The sequence below is a fragment of the Anoplopoma fimbria genome, chromosome 5 (genome assembly GCF_027596085.1).
Source record: "Anoplopoma fimbria isolate UVic2021 breed Golden Eagle Sablefish chromosome 5, Afim_UVic_2022, whole genome shotgun sequence".
Lineage (NCBI taxonomy): Eukaryota > Metazoa > Chordata > Actinopteri > Perciformes > Anoplopomatidae > Anoplopoma > Anoplopoma fimbria.
This window is the reverse complement of record NC_072453.1, coordinates 834,803-853,752: the sequence shown is the minus strand read 5'-3', so window position 1 is coordinate 853,752 and position 18,950 is coordinate 834,803. Positions and strand designations below refer to the sequence as shown.

General features: G+C 41.4%; 2 protein-coding genes across 3 annotated transcripts in view; both read right to left on the bottom strand.

The window, feature by feature from the left end:
* Positions 1 to 8,152: 8,152 nt before the first annotated feature.
* wfikkn2b (WAP, follistatin/kazal, immunoglobulin, kunitz and netrin domain containing 2b) lies at positions 8,153 to 10,097 on the bottom strand. Its single transcript, XM_054599355.1, is given in 3 exon segments — positions 8,153 to 9,252; positions 9,255 to 9,705; positions 9,912 to 10,097. Coding segments are annotated over 3 exon segments (1,737 nt in total).
* Positions 10,098 to 14,863: 4,766 nt separating this feature from the next.
* The window catches only part of abcc3 (ATP-binding cassette, sub-family C (CFTR/MRP), member 3), a 51,677-nt gene continuing 47,590 nt past the window's right edge, over positions 14,864 to 18,950 (bottom strand). For both annotated transcript variants that reach the window (XM_054599397.1, XM_054599398.1), the window contains exons 26-31: positions 18,745 to 18,846; positions 18,103 to 18,249; positions 17,858 to 18,016; positions 16,857 to 17,023; positions 16,547 to 16,741; positions 14,864 to 15,667 (exon numbers count right to left, since the gene is read on the bottom strand). In XM_054599397.1, the coding sequence (XP_054455372.1) occupies positions 15,556 to 15,667; positions 16,547 to 16,741; positions 16,857 to 17,023; positions 17,858 to 18,016; positions 18,103 to 18,249; positions 18,745 to 18,846 (882 nt within the window). In that variant the 3' untranslated portion in view covers positions 14,864 to 15,555. The remainder of the gene's footprint in view (positions 15,668 to 16,546; positions 16,742 to 16,856; positions 17,024 to 17,857; positions 18,017 to 18,102; positions 18,250 to 18,744; positions 18,847 to 18,950) is intronic.

Below are 18,950 nucleotides of genomic sequence, written 5' to 3'. Positions count from 1 at the left end.
AACGAGATCCAAACATTATTTGTCTCTAGCTGTTGCAGTGAACTACCATAAATATTTATCCCGGCGCAGTGTCCCATTAGGGACACCAGAAAAGGAAGAATTTGCCTATCCATTGAGCTGGAGTCAAACCAAGCTTAGCCTAAGAGATGAAGCTGGAGCAAAAAGCTAGCCTGGTTCTTTTTAAAGTTCAAAAATACAACAACCAAAACCTCTAAAGCTCTCTCATTGTGAGGTTGTATCTGGTTTATGAAATGTGCACATGCACACATTACGTTCCTTAAAATAAAATTATATTTCTGTTCGAATATGTAAGGATTGGAGGCAAGAGGAAACAGCTACCCTGGCTAACTATTAAGCTATCTTCTTAGTTTAACCCGTAAATAAACAAAAAAATAACAATAACACTTTGTGATTTTAGGGGCCAGTTAAGTGTGGGAAATATTTATTCACATTTTAATTTGTGCACTTAAGATGTGCTGGAAGTCATATGTCTTCACTTTAGACACAGTAAACCTAGCTTTTATCACTTACTTTCAGTCTTTAACGGTAAGCTAGGCTAAACACATTCTGACTCCAACTCCACAATGAATGCGAAGACACTCTACCAAAGAAAGTTAATAAGCATATTTCCCAAAATGTTTTACCAGTTGTTAAAAGCTTCTCATGTGGAATTTAAGGGTAAACCTTGTTTTAAGGTGTTAAATGTGACATTATATTAGGCTACTTTGAGACCAGATGCTATTACTGGTGCTACTTTAACACCAGATGCTACTTTATTAGCAGATGCTACTGTCAAACTTGTAGTTACAGCTATAAATAGCTGTATTCATACCCTTGACCACAGACTTCTGTATGTGCATGCACATGTCCTTTTTTCTGTTTACTTCACCTGTGTACACATTCACTGCCCAACACACAAATCTCCTTATACCTCCAGGAATCAAGCACATGATATTCAGCTCTGAGTTAAATGTTTAATGTGCAATACACTCGGCTGTTGTGTAATCTTTGCTGATATTTACTATTCTAATGATTTCCATAACACACAGTTAGCATGGGATCTCATTATGCACAAAAAAAAACTGATGACACCAATTACATTTTCAGGCGCAGTCAATCAAGACCAATAAACTGCTTCTGAAAAGTGTCACTCGGTTATCTCGTCGCCTCGTGACATGAAAATAAATGAAGGGAGGATGCACCTTCTCCCCTCATTTACCACCAGTCAGTCAACGTTTTGCCCTGAGCTGTGAAACCTGCTGAGTGTGCAGATTGTGTGTCTCTGTGTGTGGTTATATGTTGTCCCAGCTATTTTATTACATAAGCGGCAGTGGAACGGACGTGACCGTGGGCTCAGTAACTGGTTTACAGTGTTAAGTTGTAAAAAGCGTAATCGGGCTGCTGGACGTGAGACAGAAGCTTGCAGTCCATTTGAATAGCTCCCTTTAATGTCTTCATTACATGGTCAATTATCTGGGCCTTACATAACAGCACTTTCCCAGCAGAGGACAGTAAAACTCGAGCAGGACCAGAACTACTTTTCTTGAACGTGTTCCTGCATTGCGGGGTAATAGGGTTCTGACAACGGACCATTGGGCTCTGAAGAAGACTAAATGCTTCATGGGTTCATGAGAAAAAACATCAACAAACGTTGTATCAAGCACACAGCAGTGTGTCACTGTGCTTCATTATAGGATGAGACATATTACGTGAGGTCTTTCTGCCCTCTAGTGGAGCTGAAGGCTTACTGCATCAATTGGTCACCTCATCGCCAAAGGCTGAGGCATAGGCCAATAATATTGCATCCTTTCATTTTGCATAGTCAAAGTTGATGGACCTTGGATGATTTCCTTGATGTTGAAGCATTAATGTTAAGATGATCGGCCATATTTTCTGCCCAGGGAATTGTTTTTGTTCCTGCTGTTCATCCTGATGCAAATTCAAAAAATGCACTACAGGAATGTTTTGTTTGTCACGTTTTTCATGTGTAACAAATGGGCTAAAACTGCATTTCCTCTTGCATCCCTGGGTTGAATAACGACAATAAAAGATCCTTAAATCTTTGAAAACTCGAAAATGACTTTTATGGACATTCTTTATTATGACTTTACGTACTTTACTATGGATTTTATTTACTTTCTTCTACATACTATAAAATTACTTTTTTACATACTATACTATGCGGATTTTGTACAACTTTTTGTACATTTTTGGGTAACTTTCTATGACTTTTTTCAACATACTATACTCTGACTTTTTTAACAACCACACTACGTTTTTTGATAAAACTTCTCTTGATTTTGTACGATTACTTTTTACGACTTTTCATACAAAAAGACATTTATGAACATATTATGAAATTATTTTTGACATACTGTACTAGATACTTTCTCAACAAACTAAACAATGACTTTTTTTGACGGTTTTTTTACCTACAATTATAGGGAAGACTATCCAGACTTTGTGATCAATTGTTTTTGTGAATGTTTAAATCACTGAGTAAACTGATATGAGATTATTTTTTGTTAGAATGCTAAAGTTAGATTATTATGCCAAACAAGAGCAACATAACAGTATGTAAGCAGTTGGTAATATGGACCGATAACAGAAAAAGGTGCAATGTGTGCTGTAAAAAAAAATTGGACCATAAATAATAATACACACCCAGAGTGTAATTACCTAAACAAACCATAATCTTAAACAAGAGATTCTATATCAACAGAATCATGTATGAAGTCCACACAGTACATAATTACACACCAAGGAAAACAAGTGACACACATTAGTGACAAACATTAGCCATAACTGCAAGGCAAGAAGCTTTGTTATTTAATGACATAAATCCCTCTTCTTTAACTCTACAATCTTACACTTATTATGCATATTCTGTGTATCACCAGCTGATGCCCTACTGCCCATCCACCTCTTATATTTGCTTTCCTCCTGATATTGTTCATGAGCCTGTAGGCTTGTAGCTTTCCCTTAGTGCTCATCCACAGGTGACGTTGATTTCCTCTGACAATAACAATGGAAAATCTGTAACAAAAGCAACATAAAACGCCATGTTTCCTTAAGCAATTATCTTAGGTTTCTGCCTTGCATTATTCAAGTGGGTTTGACCGCTGAGTCGTTTGTTTGTTTGTTCACCCCCAAACAGCCAAAGACGCCGTCATAAGTCAGCTGTAAGTGTTACAGGTACCGGCTGGTACCAAATGATACCAAATAGTATCTGGTACCAAATAGTTCATGCAAATAGGACAAATAAATGAAACAGGACAACTTCACTCCTGCTTGTTTAGCCTTGCTCGCTTAAATCAACTTTCCCATCGTAATGACTGTTCTATGTACAGTCTGGTCCTTCAGCAAAGTAAAGCGCCACACTGACTCCTGCTGACTACAGACTAGAACGTGCATAGAACACATAGTGAAGGCATGTTTGTCATTTATGATAAATAGGGCTAGAATGTACAAGTGGGTACACTCTAAAACCACGTTTGTTACTCAGGAAAACTAAATGCATTGCAACTGTTCCTTCACAGTCAAAGACACAATTTATGATTTAAAAAATAAAATAAAAAATGAATTGCGTCATGATGGGGAGGGCCCTGTGATTACAGGGGTAAAGGACAGTGAGTGTGATCGGCCATGACTGTCACAGACTTTAATACACCCACCTATAATATAAAACCTTTCATGAAAATAGAGCCCATCAGATCACTTTGATTTCATTTGAATTTCACAATGGCTGATTATATTTAGATAAAGGTCCGACACGTTAGACAACATAGGCTTGGGTGTTATCGCCAATGTTCTATGTTCCTAAAACTTGGCCTAGACATTACCACTTTATCCCCATAGCACCTGAATGCGGGTTGGACAAAATGTCCCCCACCCCCATTCTGTTGCCAGTGGTGCTGAGTGACACCTTTCATCTTGTCATTGTCACATCTGATTATACAGAAATATTGCTCAGCTGCTTTACCTTCAATAATTCCAGAATGGACTAAAGTAGTTGCAATAGTAATAATAGTGCAAACATTGAATTAAAAACTTAAAATCTATATCTTCTACTGTTTAAATAGCTAACAATAACGCACATCTTTATCAGATATTTCCTATACTTCCAGTTGTTGTGAGCTGCAGCGTTTGTGGACAGAGCACATTCACAGTACAAATGTTTTTCATAACACTAGAGTTCAACTGACACTACTGAATATTTCCAACCTCTTATCAATGGATCTATGTACTGAATACTTGTAGCAGCTTTATGTAGACAAGCTTCAGCCAACACCAGAGGATGCTGTGGCTCACACAACCTCGTCTGATATATAGAGCAGGTTAAGCTCCACCACACTGGAACAGGGACCAATAAACTGCTCTTAACTAATGATATCAAATATGAGATCTATATTCCATAAGTGCTTAAATGGGAGAGAAGCCACCCTTCTAAAAGTTACTTTATTGACATATCTTAGCACATTTATGAAAACCAAACAAAAGACTTCAGATTTAATTATTAGAGAAATATAAGATTCTCAGACTCAACACTAAAATAATGTCGCTTCATGTGAATAAATCTTTCCCTGGCATTCACCCACACTGATTGCATTCTCAGAGGAAGAGTATGGGAGAGTTTGTCACTTTTGTCAGAGCAGCATTTAGGGGTGAAGTGTCTCACGAGTGTAATTCAAAGCATTTCTCAATCACTTCCCCATCCAGAGCACAGCAGCTACCACCTACCAGCTTCAAACCCTTCGGCTGCTGCTGCCCTCAGGATGATATACTGCCATGGGACCCCTGCTCATCCCTAGTCAATGCGTGTGAGTGGCTACTGTATCTTTTCAATGGACGTTCCAAATGATATGGCCATAACAGATGCAGGTCATGAATCAGAGGTCTTAAACCACCCGGCTAGATGATCTGTTCAGCAGGTGCCACTGTCCGCTGTCCTCTGGATACACAACATGGAGGGCTCAGCATAGAAATATATGCAGAGTGTAACCGGCTCTACTGTACCGGTCCCTGCTGTCCACCGTGTCCTCTCTACCTGGTGCAGGTCTACATCCGAGCCTCGCATGGGACCACACTGACTTCTCCTGCCTTGTGTGAACTGAGCTTATGAACGCATTGACCCCATCAAATCAGCAGAGCCTGAGAGGGAAGAGAGGGAGAAAACAACAATATGTGCGAGAAAATTCCGCACTCCATATCAAAGCATAGCTCTTGTACCCTTTTACTTGGCCCGACTCGAATTAGAAAAGCATAAAAGGACCTGAAAAATAAGGATCACACATGTTTCAAATATTCTGAATTTTAATTGATAATAAATTGTGTTTTTTTGGACCACAGGCTACGCTTTGAAGTGGTTAGAGGTGTTTTTGTTTTTTATGGACCTAAAATCAGAGGAGAAGAAAATAATTGATGGAGTTTGAGGTTGTTTTGAGGGGTTTTAGTTTGATATGTGAACTAGTTCCCTCAGCTGAACTGTTGGTTGCATCTGTGATTGCTATAAAATTCAACAATTGGACTCAATCCACGCTCCATTAGAGGGACAATAGATTGCACATATGTACCACCGACAAGCACTAAGAAACCATAAGTTTCGCCCAAAGATCCAGTCTGTGGTTTTTAAGAGTTCATAATCCAGCGGTTCTAAACTTTTTTGGCTGATCCCTTAAAATGTTGCAAAGTGTATACCTGTAGTTGTTAAAACCCTGATCCAGAATGGGCCAGGTTCAAGTGCAGCAGAGGATCTTTTGTTGCGTCCCTTTCTCTCCCTCATTTCCTGGTGTCCCTATCTAGTAAATATAGAAGAGTATGGACCAGGCTTAAGGGGTAAAAATTAGAGCAGGAAGAAAATGCAAACTTTCTAGTTTGTATTTTGAGAATAAAGTCAAAATCTAGTATGTTGTTTGATATTTTATCAAAAGTTTGACATTTATTCTCGAGATGTTGTCCTCATTCTGGAAACAGTATTTCAACTGTATACTTAACATATTATTATCAAAGTTTGACTTTATTCTCAAAATGGTATTTGCACTTCATTCTCAACATCTCCAAAATGCCTGGCACTAAAACACTGAAAGCTCAACCTTATTCCTAAAAAAACCAGCATGCAGTAATTTACCCTGGCAATCTATCTATGGTCTTGTGACCTCGTCTTTCATCGTATGTCTGTCCCAACCCTGAGGTTAAGTACCACTGCCCCAATCTCTGAATAATCCTAAAGCATAGTTTTTCCTTTCAGCTATTAAGGTGAATGAATAGTTGATTGAATATTCCGACGGCCTACTTTACGCTCATAATGATCATTTTTGGGGGAGTTGTCTTTGGAGGGAGTACTGAAAGGACAGGCTTTCAGTGATGGCGTCTTTCTCGCTAGATTTAGTGACTTTTGGAGCTGGTGCTGCTAGCTAATTTCATAGATAAAGGGTAGGCAACACTGGTCTGTTTTTTGGGTCGGATGATTTAAAAAAATCTAAATCTAAATCTAGCTAGTTTCACAACATTACCATCGCTAGCTTTAAAGAAGCATTTTGGACAGTACTCTTACAGGGTCATGCTAGTTTACTATTAGTGTTCAAATCAGCTGTAGATATTCACAAAATAAAACCTTCAACGTTACTGTACAAGAACCCATCAAACCCATTGACCTCAGAACGTGTGCAGGAGCTAAACTCTGGATACATAACTGTTGGCGGCAATTAAGTAGTGTGTGATTTTAAAATGAATAAACAGCGTTTGTTGAAAAGCGATAAAATGTCTGTTGGTAGGTTTGCGTTGTTGATGTGAAACCTTGTTTATATGGCTTTCTGATGCGATCCAAGGTGCTGCAGATCTAATATTTCACTGCTTCAGAGTCTCAACAGCTGCTGAAGTGCAGGTCTGAACTCCCCGGTGGTTTTTGCCGTACATGGGCCGATCTCCTGCCTCCCCTCTGCCGCTCTGGATGGGAGAAACAGAATCTCATCTGGGAAGTAGAACACCCTCGTCGAAGCCCACCAAGGCCTGTTCCTAGTAACCCAGAGACGCCTGCTGGCACGGCATGAAACACATAACTCTTGTTTGGGATTGGATCTGAGGTTTACAGCTTGGGCTCCTTACCCAATTAGACTGGATCATGGAGGCAAAGAAAAACAGGGTGAAGTTTTTACAATGCCACAGGGGTCTTTAGAATGGATGGTTTTTTTTTTTTTTTTTGGGGGGGGGGGGAGAGATAGGGTGGGAGGGAGGTGGTGGGCTGGGGATTTGCTATTCCCTAGTCTCTTTTATCACAGCCTGTCAGAGTAACCACACAGGTAGAAGGAGCTGCCGAAACCAAGCAAAAATTTGGTCAGTGTGTACCTTGTCCTAAAAGCTTAAAAAAATGTGAACCATTCTGTCCCTGTAATTGAATATATTGCAATAGTTCATGGCAATGAACAAAAATAATGAAAGGAGACTGATGGAAAATCCCAAATCTTTATTTTCTTTGAAAAATGATACAAAATGTCACATAATTTCAGAGGGAGAATGTGAAGTAAAAAAACGAAAAAGAAAAGCTTACATGTAAATAAATAGCCCAAAAACTAATAGCAAGTGGTGAATACAATATATTACAACCCATTCATTTGGAACCAAATCTACCTTGTCGTAATGTATGTGCAATACCCTGCATGGGTATTTGGATGCATTTATACAACATGAAAAGTGAAAAAAGTGGTAAATGTATGAAGTTAGGAATGTTATCAAATATCAAAAAGTGCCAGGTGAAAATAAGGCTGGAAAATAGAACAATTAAAAAAATATTGTGACATTTAAATTATGTACAAAAAATCTAACTCAGTCGTGTCAGTTTTGTGCCTCAATGCAAAGTCTGCAACCTCGATTTCTGATGGCAAGAGAGGGCATGAGGAAAGTCGGAGTCGGAGGGATTAAGGCAACAAGAGGATCATGATGGATGTCTCTTATGTTCACATACATGGTAATTCAATTAACAACACCAATGGCCGCGCCGTAACAGACAGGGTCCCTGATCAGGAATTCTGAAAACTTTAAAAAACAAGAAAGACATCCATTAACTGTAGCAAGAATGGTCCTAAAACTCAAAACATTATTGCAGTGTGTAGTCTAATCTAAGCTTTATGTACACGTTATATCCCTAAGCCTAACACTACTGCGGGCTGTTGGTGATCGCTTTGAGAATGTCACACGTGTTCTTGGAGATGACCTCTCTCAGCTTGCGTACGCGGCGAGGGCTGGAGGAGCCCACGTAGCTCTCCGGCTGAAGGACCGCCATGCCGTCGCTCACGTTGCCCATGATGATGACCTGACCCTCGGAGGCAGCACCCGTGATGTTTGGACACGGGCAATTCCAGTCCATGTTGAGGAAGGTGACCTCGAGGGGCTCCTTGCCAAAGAAGCGGAGACCCATCTTCTCATCCTTCAGGATCTCCTCCACGCTCACGAGGGCGTGGCCCGAGTCCTTCTCCTCTGTGAGCTCAGTCATGCGGCCCAGGATGACGAAGTCGCTCCGGCAGAAGCTCGTCACCATCTTGCCTCTCGGCTTGCAGGCCTTGCAGTGGTGGTTCTTCGGGTAGGGGCACATCTCCTCACAGGCTTCTTTGGATTCAAAGTTGTTGTCGTTGCCCTCGCACCCTCCGTAGATGAAGGACTGACACTGCAGCAGGGTGCTGCTGTAAGCCCAGCGCGGCTCGTAGGCCTTACAGGGCCCCTGCAGGCTGGGGAGCCCGCAGGGGCCTGAAAGCTCGGGACCGCAGCACTGCATACAGTCCTCGTATGTCTCAAACACCTTCCTGGGCTGCTGGTTGTCGATGTTGCAGTGGGTGAAGGAGAAGCAGTTGTTGGTCTTGGGCTCGTAGTACCAGCTGACTTTCTCCATCTCGCTCCCACAGTCCTCTGGGTTATCGTTGGGTTTCAGGCACTCTTCGGGCAGGCAGCGGGTCACGTTCTTGTGCGCGGGGGTTTTGGATGACTCCGTGGGCAGCACAGTTAGCGGGTGGTCGACCCGCACCAAGCCAGATGGGTTCCGAGCCGTGCAGGTGTAGACGCCTGAATCATGCGGCTGGGCGTTGTAGATGACCAGCTGACCGATGTTAGTGACCACCATGTTCCCCCGCACAAGATTCGGCCTCATGGCTACCCGCTCCACCCCCTCCGGCTGCTGCTTCTCCCAGGTGATCTCAGGCCTGGGGCGACCCGTCACATCGCACAGGAAGCTGGCTGTGTCACCCACAGCCACAGTCTGGTGAGGGGGCTGCCGACCACGGCGGGCATCTCGGGCATCTCAGGCTGGGTGGGAGGCGGGATGGTAGCCTGAAGAGGAGCAGTGGTAGGGCGAAGAGTGGTCGCCTGGGGCAACGACGGGCTGGTGTTGGGCCAGGTGAGGTGGAAGCGGCAGGTGACAACGGCCAGGGCGATGCCCTTGGAGCACGCCTCTGCGTCCATGAAGCACTTGTTGTAGTAGGTCATGCCGTCGGACGCGCAGGTGAAGTGCGGCTCCCTCTCGCAGCGGTCCCGGCACTTACACACCGGCTGGCCGTCCCAAATGTCACACTCAGACCCCTGCTGGGTGCACATGAAGCTGGTGCACGTGGCTTCCTTGGGCATTCCCATGGGGCCTTTCTTCCCGTCCAGGAAACGGGCCGCCACGCAGCTCCGATTCCCGCAGACATTTTGGCAACACTTCTCAAAGGACTCGCACTCCTGTAAGAGGAGAAGAAAGAGTTACAGATGCAAGAGGCTGCCGGCATCTGGAAGCCATTTCCATGCAATCAATGATAAATAACAGAATAGAGATTAATCATGGAGAAAATGAATAAAAACGTAAAAAATAAAATGTCTTTATTTCAGAAATGTGCATGCAGCATAACGTAATAACTTAATTTAAAAGGTTACTTTAATGACATTACCTGATCAGATTCACACTCTCGTGTACAGGTGCTCATGGCATCCACCCACAGGTTGGGGTTCATGTCATTGGGGCAGATCCCCGGGTGTGAATAGGTGACATGGGGCAAAACTCCGTCCTGGTGCTCCATCCACACCGACACACACGCCAGGAACCAGATCCACCGTGGAAACAGCATCCACCACATCTCCAGAGCGGAACTCTGCTCAACAAGTGCTGAAAAAAATGTTTTCTTTCTTTCTTTTTAAGTTGGTAGATTTCTGAGATTTCCAGCAGTTAAGCAAAAACTCCACGGCTCTGAATATAAACGTAGGTTAAACTACGATGGAAGTCAACGGCGCATCACACGCGTGTGAGTCTGATGTGCGTCAGCTGATTCATCCAGTCTGCTGTCCCTCCTCTGCAGCCGAGGATGCTCTATTTATACTCGGGCTCTGCAGCCATCGCCGTGGTAGTTCCTCGCCAAGTTCCTCGCACCATGACGGTTATGAGTCGCTCCCGAGATGTTGGAAGAAGCTTTTTAAAAAGTCAGCGGTGAGCTTTGTGCTGGGACTGACTGGGCACCTGCCTGTTAAAAGCATTGCTGCTGGTCACCCCGTTTAACCCTTTGCGGGCTCCAGCTGTGCGCAGAGACGCACGAGCGAAGAGACTCGCAGGCAAATTGTTGCTTAAAAAAAAAAAAAAAAAAAAAAAAAAAAAAAAAAAAAAAAAAAAGTTATTATTTGACGATTACACGACATTAAATGACAATTACAACAATAGAGATTTTTTTTCTTTATAATTGTAGCAATTAGAAATGGCGCTGTAGGTGTCCTAGTTTTAATACCTACTGATTATGACCGTACACTGTTCCTATGTAGAAACCTCTGGGTATTTTCATATGTAAATACATATTTATGTTAACCCATGTTGAAAGAATAGAAACTTTTCAGAACACGCCTGTTTTAAATCATACCCATTAAATAAAATTGAGATTGTTAACTTTAGTTTCATAATAAGTCTCATAATTTCAACACATTTGATTTTGCTGCAACAAAATACTTTTCATTTTTGAATAAACCCTTCAGAGCCTCCAGGATCACCTTACATGGTAGAGTCTGTGTGGTGCACCAATCTCTGCTGAGAAAGTCTATTGATTATTTTAATGGGTGAGAGATCAAATTCAAACGTAATGATCACAAAAGAAAGGGACAATTATTCTATGATCATTGATAATGATTTGATCTCTTTTATTACACAATAAGCCTCTTGGAATTTTTTTTATACTTTTGATACATGTGTTTTTTATCCCACAGGAAATGTAGGAGGATGTGCTTTACAAACATTAGGAGATTGTTTGGGGGGGGGGGGGGGGTTGTGCATGAATTTTTCCTGCACATTGTCATAATGTTTAGAAAAAACTATTTCATCTAACAAACGGATTAGTCACAAAGAAAGGTAATCGGGGAAATTTCCTATTTTAATTGTGATCACAAATAATAATTTCTTTCAGGTTCGACAAGATAATATAAAGTGAAATGAGTTCAAATTAAAACTGACTACATTAAAGAACTAAATTAAATACTAAGGGAGCTGATGCATATTCAGAGCTTACATGTTGCTCTGGCCTGTAGAAAGAATCACTGTAATTGACTGAATAACTGCCTTAAACACGTTTAATAATTTCCTTTATGCTCATTCAACTTGTTGTACTGAATAGTTAATAAACTGTTTAGCTCACAATAAATGAAATACTGGAAATTGAAAGTCGACAAACACGCGTTCATGACCTTGTGATACATTATTGAGTACATGTTATATTGATTAAGAGTTTTTCCCTGTCTCAGCATGTGACCAGTGATACGTGACTGCTGCTGCACAACCATTTCCATTCTTTCACCTTTCAATGTTCAGCAGGGGACTTAAACTTAACAGTATACATGCTCTACATTCTACAGAGCATGTCTTTGTACACAGGATTAGTTGTGTCAATGCAACCACTTCGTGTAGGTTCATGAAAATCTCAAGATGCAAACATTCCAGAAAAAACTGAACCCAGGCCATTGCAAAAGCAGGCAGCAGGATGTAACATTGACACAACTAAATTGCAACATTACAACAGTTTATCACCCAGCACTCTCAGGTTTTAATTAATGAGTTTGGATTTGTACGTCTGGAACTTAAAATAGCAAACACAACCTCGTATACACCCCTTTTCAAATCTGTCTCGTAGGCCAGCAGAGGTGAGATGAGGACAACAACTTTGAAAATCAGGTGATGTGCTCCACAGTGGGTGTGTTTGGCAGAGAATTTAATGAATGAAGGTGTAATTGCTGGTTCCTTTCCTGTGTAAACTTCTCCGATCGGTTTCCTCCACAGTTCAGCTGAGGACAGCGCAGCTATTAGACTGCCTTCCAGTGCAATAACAGTGGACTCATGCTGTGTCAAAGTGTTTCTGTGGTAGATTGTTTGTTCTTGATGCAGACATGGTGATTTCTGTGTGTGTACGTGTGCATGACAAGAAAAATAAATACAGCCTGTTTATCTCAAGTCTGCCGAGCTTCTAGAGCTGCAGGTCTCAATCCTGTAAGAAGGATTAAGTCTGCTCTATTTCCTCTGCCAATGACAAACAACTGTACACATTCTGCATGTATGATTAATTAATTATATCAGCTTATTTGAACAGCTATTTACTGTGTGTCTGGGTCTTTCCAGTGATTTATGGACCAACTTCATTTTGTAGTTCTCTTATGGTCATTTTCTGTTCAACCTAACTGCAAAAATATGTACAAACTTCTCATTAGATACATTTGAAGAGCTATATTTTGCTAAAAAAAAAGATATATATCCTGACATATCTTAACAACTTACACGGCCCTCACACAGTCTGAACCTGTCATGTACAAACTTTTAATGTGGAGGCGGAATTAATAACCTCTTGTCAAAGTGAAGATGGATACATCTTGGGGCTACAAATATGTAGGAAATGATATGCTTATTTTTTGATGAAATAATAAAAGCACAAAATGATCCAAGGCATGCCCACGGACGAGAGGTTATTTGAGGATTCAAGCTTCCATAAAAGGAATAGCTACTAGAATATGTCCTCAACTTGATTATTGTGTAATTTGGATACTTAAAGCCAACACCAGTGAATTTAGATACAATAATGTCAGTGTAAGTTGCAAGTTCCTGGTCCTAGGTAACAAGCTTTGTGAATCCAGTGTCAAACCAAACCGCTCCGGAAACTCAGTTTAGCTGACATTAGACTATTGAACACCTGATAATGAGCTTATACTGTACCATGCATGAATGGACTACCATGCACAGGTCCAGAGGCAAAACGGGTCAGAGGCCCCCTGCTCTTCACCTTAAAAATGTCATTCAAAGAGAAACGTACCAACCACAAAGTGATGACACAAATTGACGACAAAGATCACAAAACAACCGCAAAGAGAAACAACCCAACTCCAAAGAGACACAAAACAACTCCAGACACAAAACAACCACAAACGAGATACAAAAAATCTTCAAAGAGACACAAAACAACCACAAAGAGATACAAAAAAAAATCAAAGGCACAAAACAACTCAAGACACAAAGCAACCACAAACGAGATACAAAAAACTTCAAAGAGAAACAAAACAAGTACAAAGAGACACAAAACAACTCCAGACACAAATCCTTTAAAAAAGACACAAATAGACAACAAAAGTAACAACAAAAAAAATCCAAAGAGACACAGAACAACCACAAAGAGATACAAAACGACCACAAAGAGACACAAAACCACTACAAAAGACCACATGGCTACAAAGACACACTAAACGACTACAGAAAATACTAAATGACCACACCACAAACTTAAAACAAAGAGATCTGCACATGTAGTGTGCATTTGTGTAATCATTGGGTTAAATGAAGTTCCTTTTATTTCAAAAACACAACATACACATACACAGTATACACACTGTAACTAGCTTCATATGTAGAGTACTGACATGAGTTGTATCAACCTTCTCATTGAACTCTCAGCAGGTAATCATATTTTACAAAATCCCTTTCCTTTTAGACAGCTGTGGGTGGTCTTAATGTAGCAAAGGAACATCCAGAAGGCCCATCAGGTTGGTCTCGAGAGAAAAACAAAGAGCTTCTAAAATCTTCCTCTCATTTGCGGTTGCAGCGCCTGAAGCACAAACTGATCCGACAAGTCATAGACGGCCAGAGCCAAACCTGCCTGCCATGTCAAGTAGTCGGTTCTGGCATGTTGTAGAGACAGAAGAGTGTGTGTGTTTCACTGCATCGGCAAGAGGAGGAAAACATTGAGAAATGCTAACCGCAGCTTCTCTGTGAAACATCCAGCCACCGCTAGTGTCTGTGGGGAAAGAGACATGTTGCTACCCGGGATCTGAGGGGAACTCGTCTTCTCCGTTCTGCAGCGGTGCTGTAGTGTGTGGCATCAGTCTAAATGGGAAATTAGGGGTCAAAACCTGCCAACATCCTCATGAGTGAGGTAAACCAGTAAGCCATAGAGACAGACAACTTCTTAGTGAGGGGACTGGAAACAGAAGACTTCTAGTGGATCCCTGATTGGCTGGGAGCACACTCTAGTGGATGACTGGAATAGTTACATTCTTATTTACGGTTTCTTATTATATTTCACATGTATACCAAGAGGCGTTCCTAGAAATTTCAACACCCCTTTTATGTATATCAATGATGATTTAAGCTACCAGTGCAATCAAATAAAACAGCCCGGCATATATAATACATGTAATTCTGCTGCATTATAAATTGACACAATTTTCAGTCCTAATGAGTTGTTGCTTTACTAGGCAGTCACCACTGTTCTTTGGTAATGTGAATTTTACACATTTTAGATCTGATAATTTGTAGTCCCTACATTACATTTGATGACCTTGAGTTAAATATCATACCAAAGCAGCACACAAACATTGTTCTTTATATTTTTTTTTTTAATAAAGGCATTATCATATTTCATATTTTGGTGGTACAGAATTCAAGTTTTAATAGATTTGGTTCACAAAAGAATCACATATTTAACTGAGCAAACTTCCCTAGATGATACAATTATTTAAAAAGTAGCTTAAATAACGGTACAATACAAAAATAAGTGGGTTTATCACAAAAGTGTATATTCTTTTTTTTCTTATGAGGAAAGTACAGTGGCACAGTATTTTTCTTTGTAGAAAATATAAAATAAAAAAGTTCTGTTTTGTTGTTTGCAGCAAAGAGCCGATTATAAAATGATACATTCACTGGCTTTCTTCATCCCACTGGCAGAAGGCACTAAAGAGCAGACTTGGATCAACTAGTATTTGCACATATGGCTTGTTTTTTCCTATTTAGATGCCAAGGAGACAGTGTTTGCCAACCAAGACAATACAGTCAGTGCCAGAAACTTAAGACAATCACAGAAGAGTAGGTAAATGTCCTGATGTTGGTTCAGACAAACACTACATCTGTTTGCAACTGCTAATCCATCCAAGTCTGCAGAGGAGTTCAGGCTGAATTCAAAACCGGCAGCAAGTGTCCTGAAAAAAATACCAAGTACACATAAAAGGCACTCTTCAGTTCCACTGCCAGGTTTAAAATTCAGAGTCAGACTGAACCCTGGTTTGTAACATTGGGTAAAAAAGGCGGTTCTACTGTGTCAGTCCTGCATCTTTAGCCATGCCGTAGAAGATGCCTTTCTGCGATAGGAGGTTTGCCGGAGTGTCAAACTCTGCTATCTGTCCCTTGTCCAACACCAGCACTCTGCAAAGAAAAGAGAGGATGGATTAAGTCATTCACAAAGCCTGGACACTTTTCAGAACGATGCTTAAAAAGAAGGCTAAATCCATCTACTTACACATTTAACGGTAAATTCCACCTTTGTATTAAAATGTTTATTTGTAACCTCCGGTAGACGACAGTTGGAAGGTCGCGAGTTTGGAGAAACAGACGCGAGCAAAATAATGTGCTGCTGTTGACGGGGGCAGCAGGAAAACATTTGTTTAGCCATGCGAATGAAAAGACCTCCTGAAAATAGATCAGTGTATGCTGTATTCAAAATATTTTTGACCGCGTTAACTTGCCATTAGATCTGCCCGTTTGAAAGGTTTAGTTCAGCCACACAATAACACTAACTAACCAATCAAGGCAGCGGCAGAGCAGCAACTTCTGTGTTCTGCGAGGTAAAAATAAATGATCAATGGAGGCTTCAGTTCCCCGTCAGGAAAGGGCTGTCTGACTGCAAGGTAATGAGGTGAAAATATTTTAAATATATATATTACATACACTTAAACTGATATTGATATTTCAGGTGTCTAAAAAACATTTTACTGCTGCCCCCCTCCAAAGAAGTACATTGTCTTGCTCCTGCGCCGGTACTCCTGTCTGCTTCTCAAAACTCCATCTACTGCAGTAACATACTGACTATGAAGAAGTACATCTTACAATCCCACTTTATACAATCCGAATTATCCGTTTAAAGGAAGAACAACAGTCTCTGTTCTCTCACAGGCTTCATGGCTGATTTGAAATATTATCTTTGTTGATGGGGACATTTGTTTTAATAGTTAGGGTTGACCCTAACTCAGTGCTAGTTTTTAAGGTGCATTTTTCCTTATAAGTAAGTATTCATATATGTTGAACCTTGTGTAATCCATGATTGTGTTGAGCCTGTGAGCGATGGTAAACACGGTGCAGTCGTCAAACTGAGTCCTAATGGTGGACTGGATGAGGTCATCTGTTTCCAGGTCGATCGCAGCTGTAGCTTCATCCAGGATGAGGATCCTCGTCTTCCTCAGGAGAGCTCGAGCCAAACACACCAGCTGCCTCTGGCCCACACTGTAGATACAACATAACATGAAACACAATGCTACAGAATGCCTACGGTTATCCTACTAACTGTAACTATTCATTCAAACGCTGGTTTACTGTGTCTCTTTCCCTCTCAACCAACCTGAGGTTCTCTCCTCCCTCTGAGCACTCCAGCTCCAGTTTTGCCGGCTGGTTGCTGACAAACTTGTGGAGGTGGGACTGTTGCAGAGCTCTCCACATGTCTTCATCAGTGTACTTCTCAAAGGGGTCCAGGTTCATCTTCAGTGTGCCCGAGAACAGCACAGGCTCCTGTGGCAGAGAAGAAAACGTTGCAGGCGTTGAAAAAAAAAAAAAAAAACTGACGACAAGGTGCAAATCCAACAAGAGTAATTCGGAGAATTTCTTCTTTTGTTTTGGTGGCTTTTCAGTAGCTTTAAACAAAAGCATTCACTCCTCACACTACATTATACATATTCTGTTTGAAAATAGTTTGAAACGCTCATTTCAAGTTCCCAGAGCACAAGATGATTTACTGATTTTATCTAACCAACAGTCCAAAACCCCAAAATATTCAATATATTATTACATAAAATGGAATAAAATCTTTTTGAGAAGCTGGAAACAGAAATGTTTTTTTTGCTTTTCTTTTTCTGTCAATTGAACAATCCATTTGCTTTCTTGATGAGAGATGATGGTTCTCATATCTGTGCACAAAATATGAACTACAGCTAGCAGGCCACTAGCTTAGCTTAGCATAAAGACTGAAAACAGGGGGAAACAGATTTCCTTTGCTGTGTGTCATGGTAAAAAAAAAAACTCACCAGCACCTCTGAAGCTAGCAATCTAAAACAATTTGTGGTTTCACAGAGTGTTACGTGCTGGAGCAATTTCCTGGTTGGGCAACTTTCTTTGCTGCTGGTGGATTGTAAACCTCATAATGAGGACAAGTAACCAGGAAGTCACTCCCAACCAAGAAACAGCTCCAGGTCAGCAATGCTGCTCTCAAGAATGATATTATGTGAAGAACTGTGATAAAGAGTAACAGACCTAAATGGTGCTTTCAGAGGCTCCAGGTCAGCACTGGGCTTTAAAATCTGATATCTGTCAAGCTAACGTTTTTACTCTAATTCATGAGTTGTGTACCTGTGGAATGATGGTGAGTCTGGACCTCAGGTCGTGCAGCCCTAGCTCGGATATCTTCAGCCCGTCGATGGTGATCTCTCCGGCTGCAGCCTCGAGCAATCTGAAAAGGCAGAGCGTCATGGAGGACTTGCCAGCCCCTGTACGACCCACGATACCAATCTGTGCACAAACATACAAACAGCAGAGATTAGTGAACCCTGTTGACCCAAGTTTGCTTACTGATCGCCTCACCACACCATTCCCACCTTCTCTCCTCCTTTGACGCTCAGCGTGAGGTTCTTTAGGACAAGATCCAGCCCCTCTCGGTACCGAACGCTGTAGTCTTGGAACTCCACGTTCCCCTCCATGGGCCATTCAGGTGGGGGCTTCTTGTCCTCCACCTCCCAGGGGGCCTGTTAACACAAAAGCAGCATTTCTGACTAGGAAAACTTTCTGAACAACTCATCAGCCTGATGGCTTTTTAGCAGATCAGATTTGTTTATCACTCGAAAAAAAACTCTGAGTCACTGAGAGCTGCCAAATATTTATTTCACCTCTGAGACTCACTGGATGCTCCAAACAAAAGCGTTCACTAACAACTATAGCAGCTCTAGAAGGGGCACTTACTGCGATGGCTGCAGAAAGAGTACACTTTCTTCAGTACAAATGCCCTGTTTGTCTTATGTAGTAGAGGGGCTCTTGTTGGCACCAGGTAATCTGACATTTCTGGATCTAGTTAGAGTTTATAGGTCCTGTGTTGTTTGAGAACATGACTTGGCAGCAAGACAATATTTGGGAATGTGAGTAAATTCATGCCTTTTAAACACAGCACAAAGACTCTCACACACTCACACTCACACACACACACACACACACACACACACACACACACACACAGTACAAGTTACCTCTGTCTTGGTCTCAGAGTATTCCTTCACTCTCTCCACTGCTACTATGTTGCTCTCCAGATCTGAAGTCATTCGCACCATCCAATTCAGCGACATGGTCACCTACAAAAAAGAAAATACAGGCAAGTGTTGTTTAAAAGCCGAAGTGTTTCAGTGAGACTTAATAGGTACTTTTGGGCACCTGAAAGGATGTGGAGCAGCTGAAC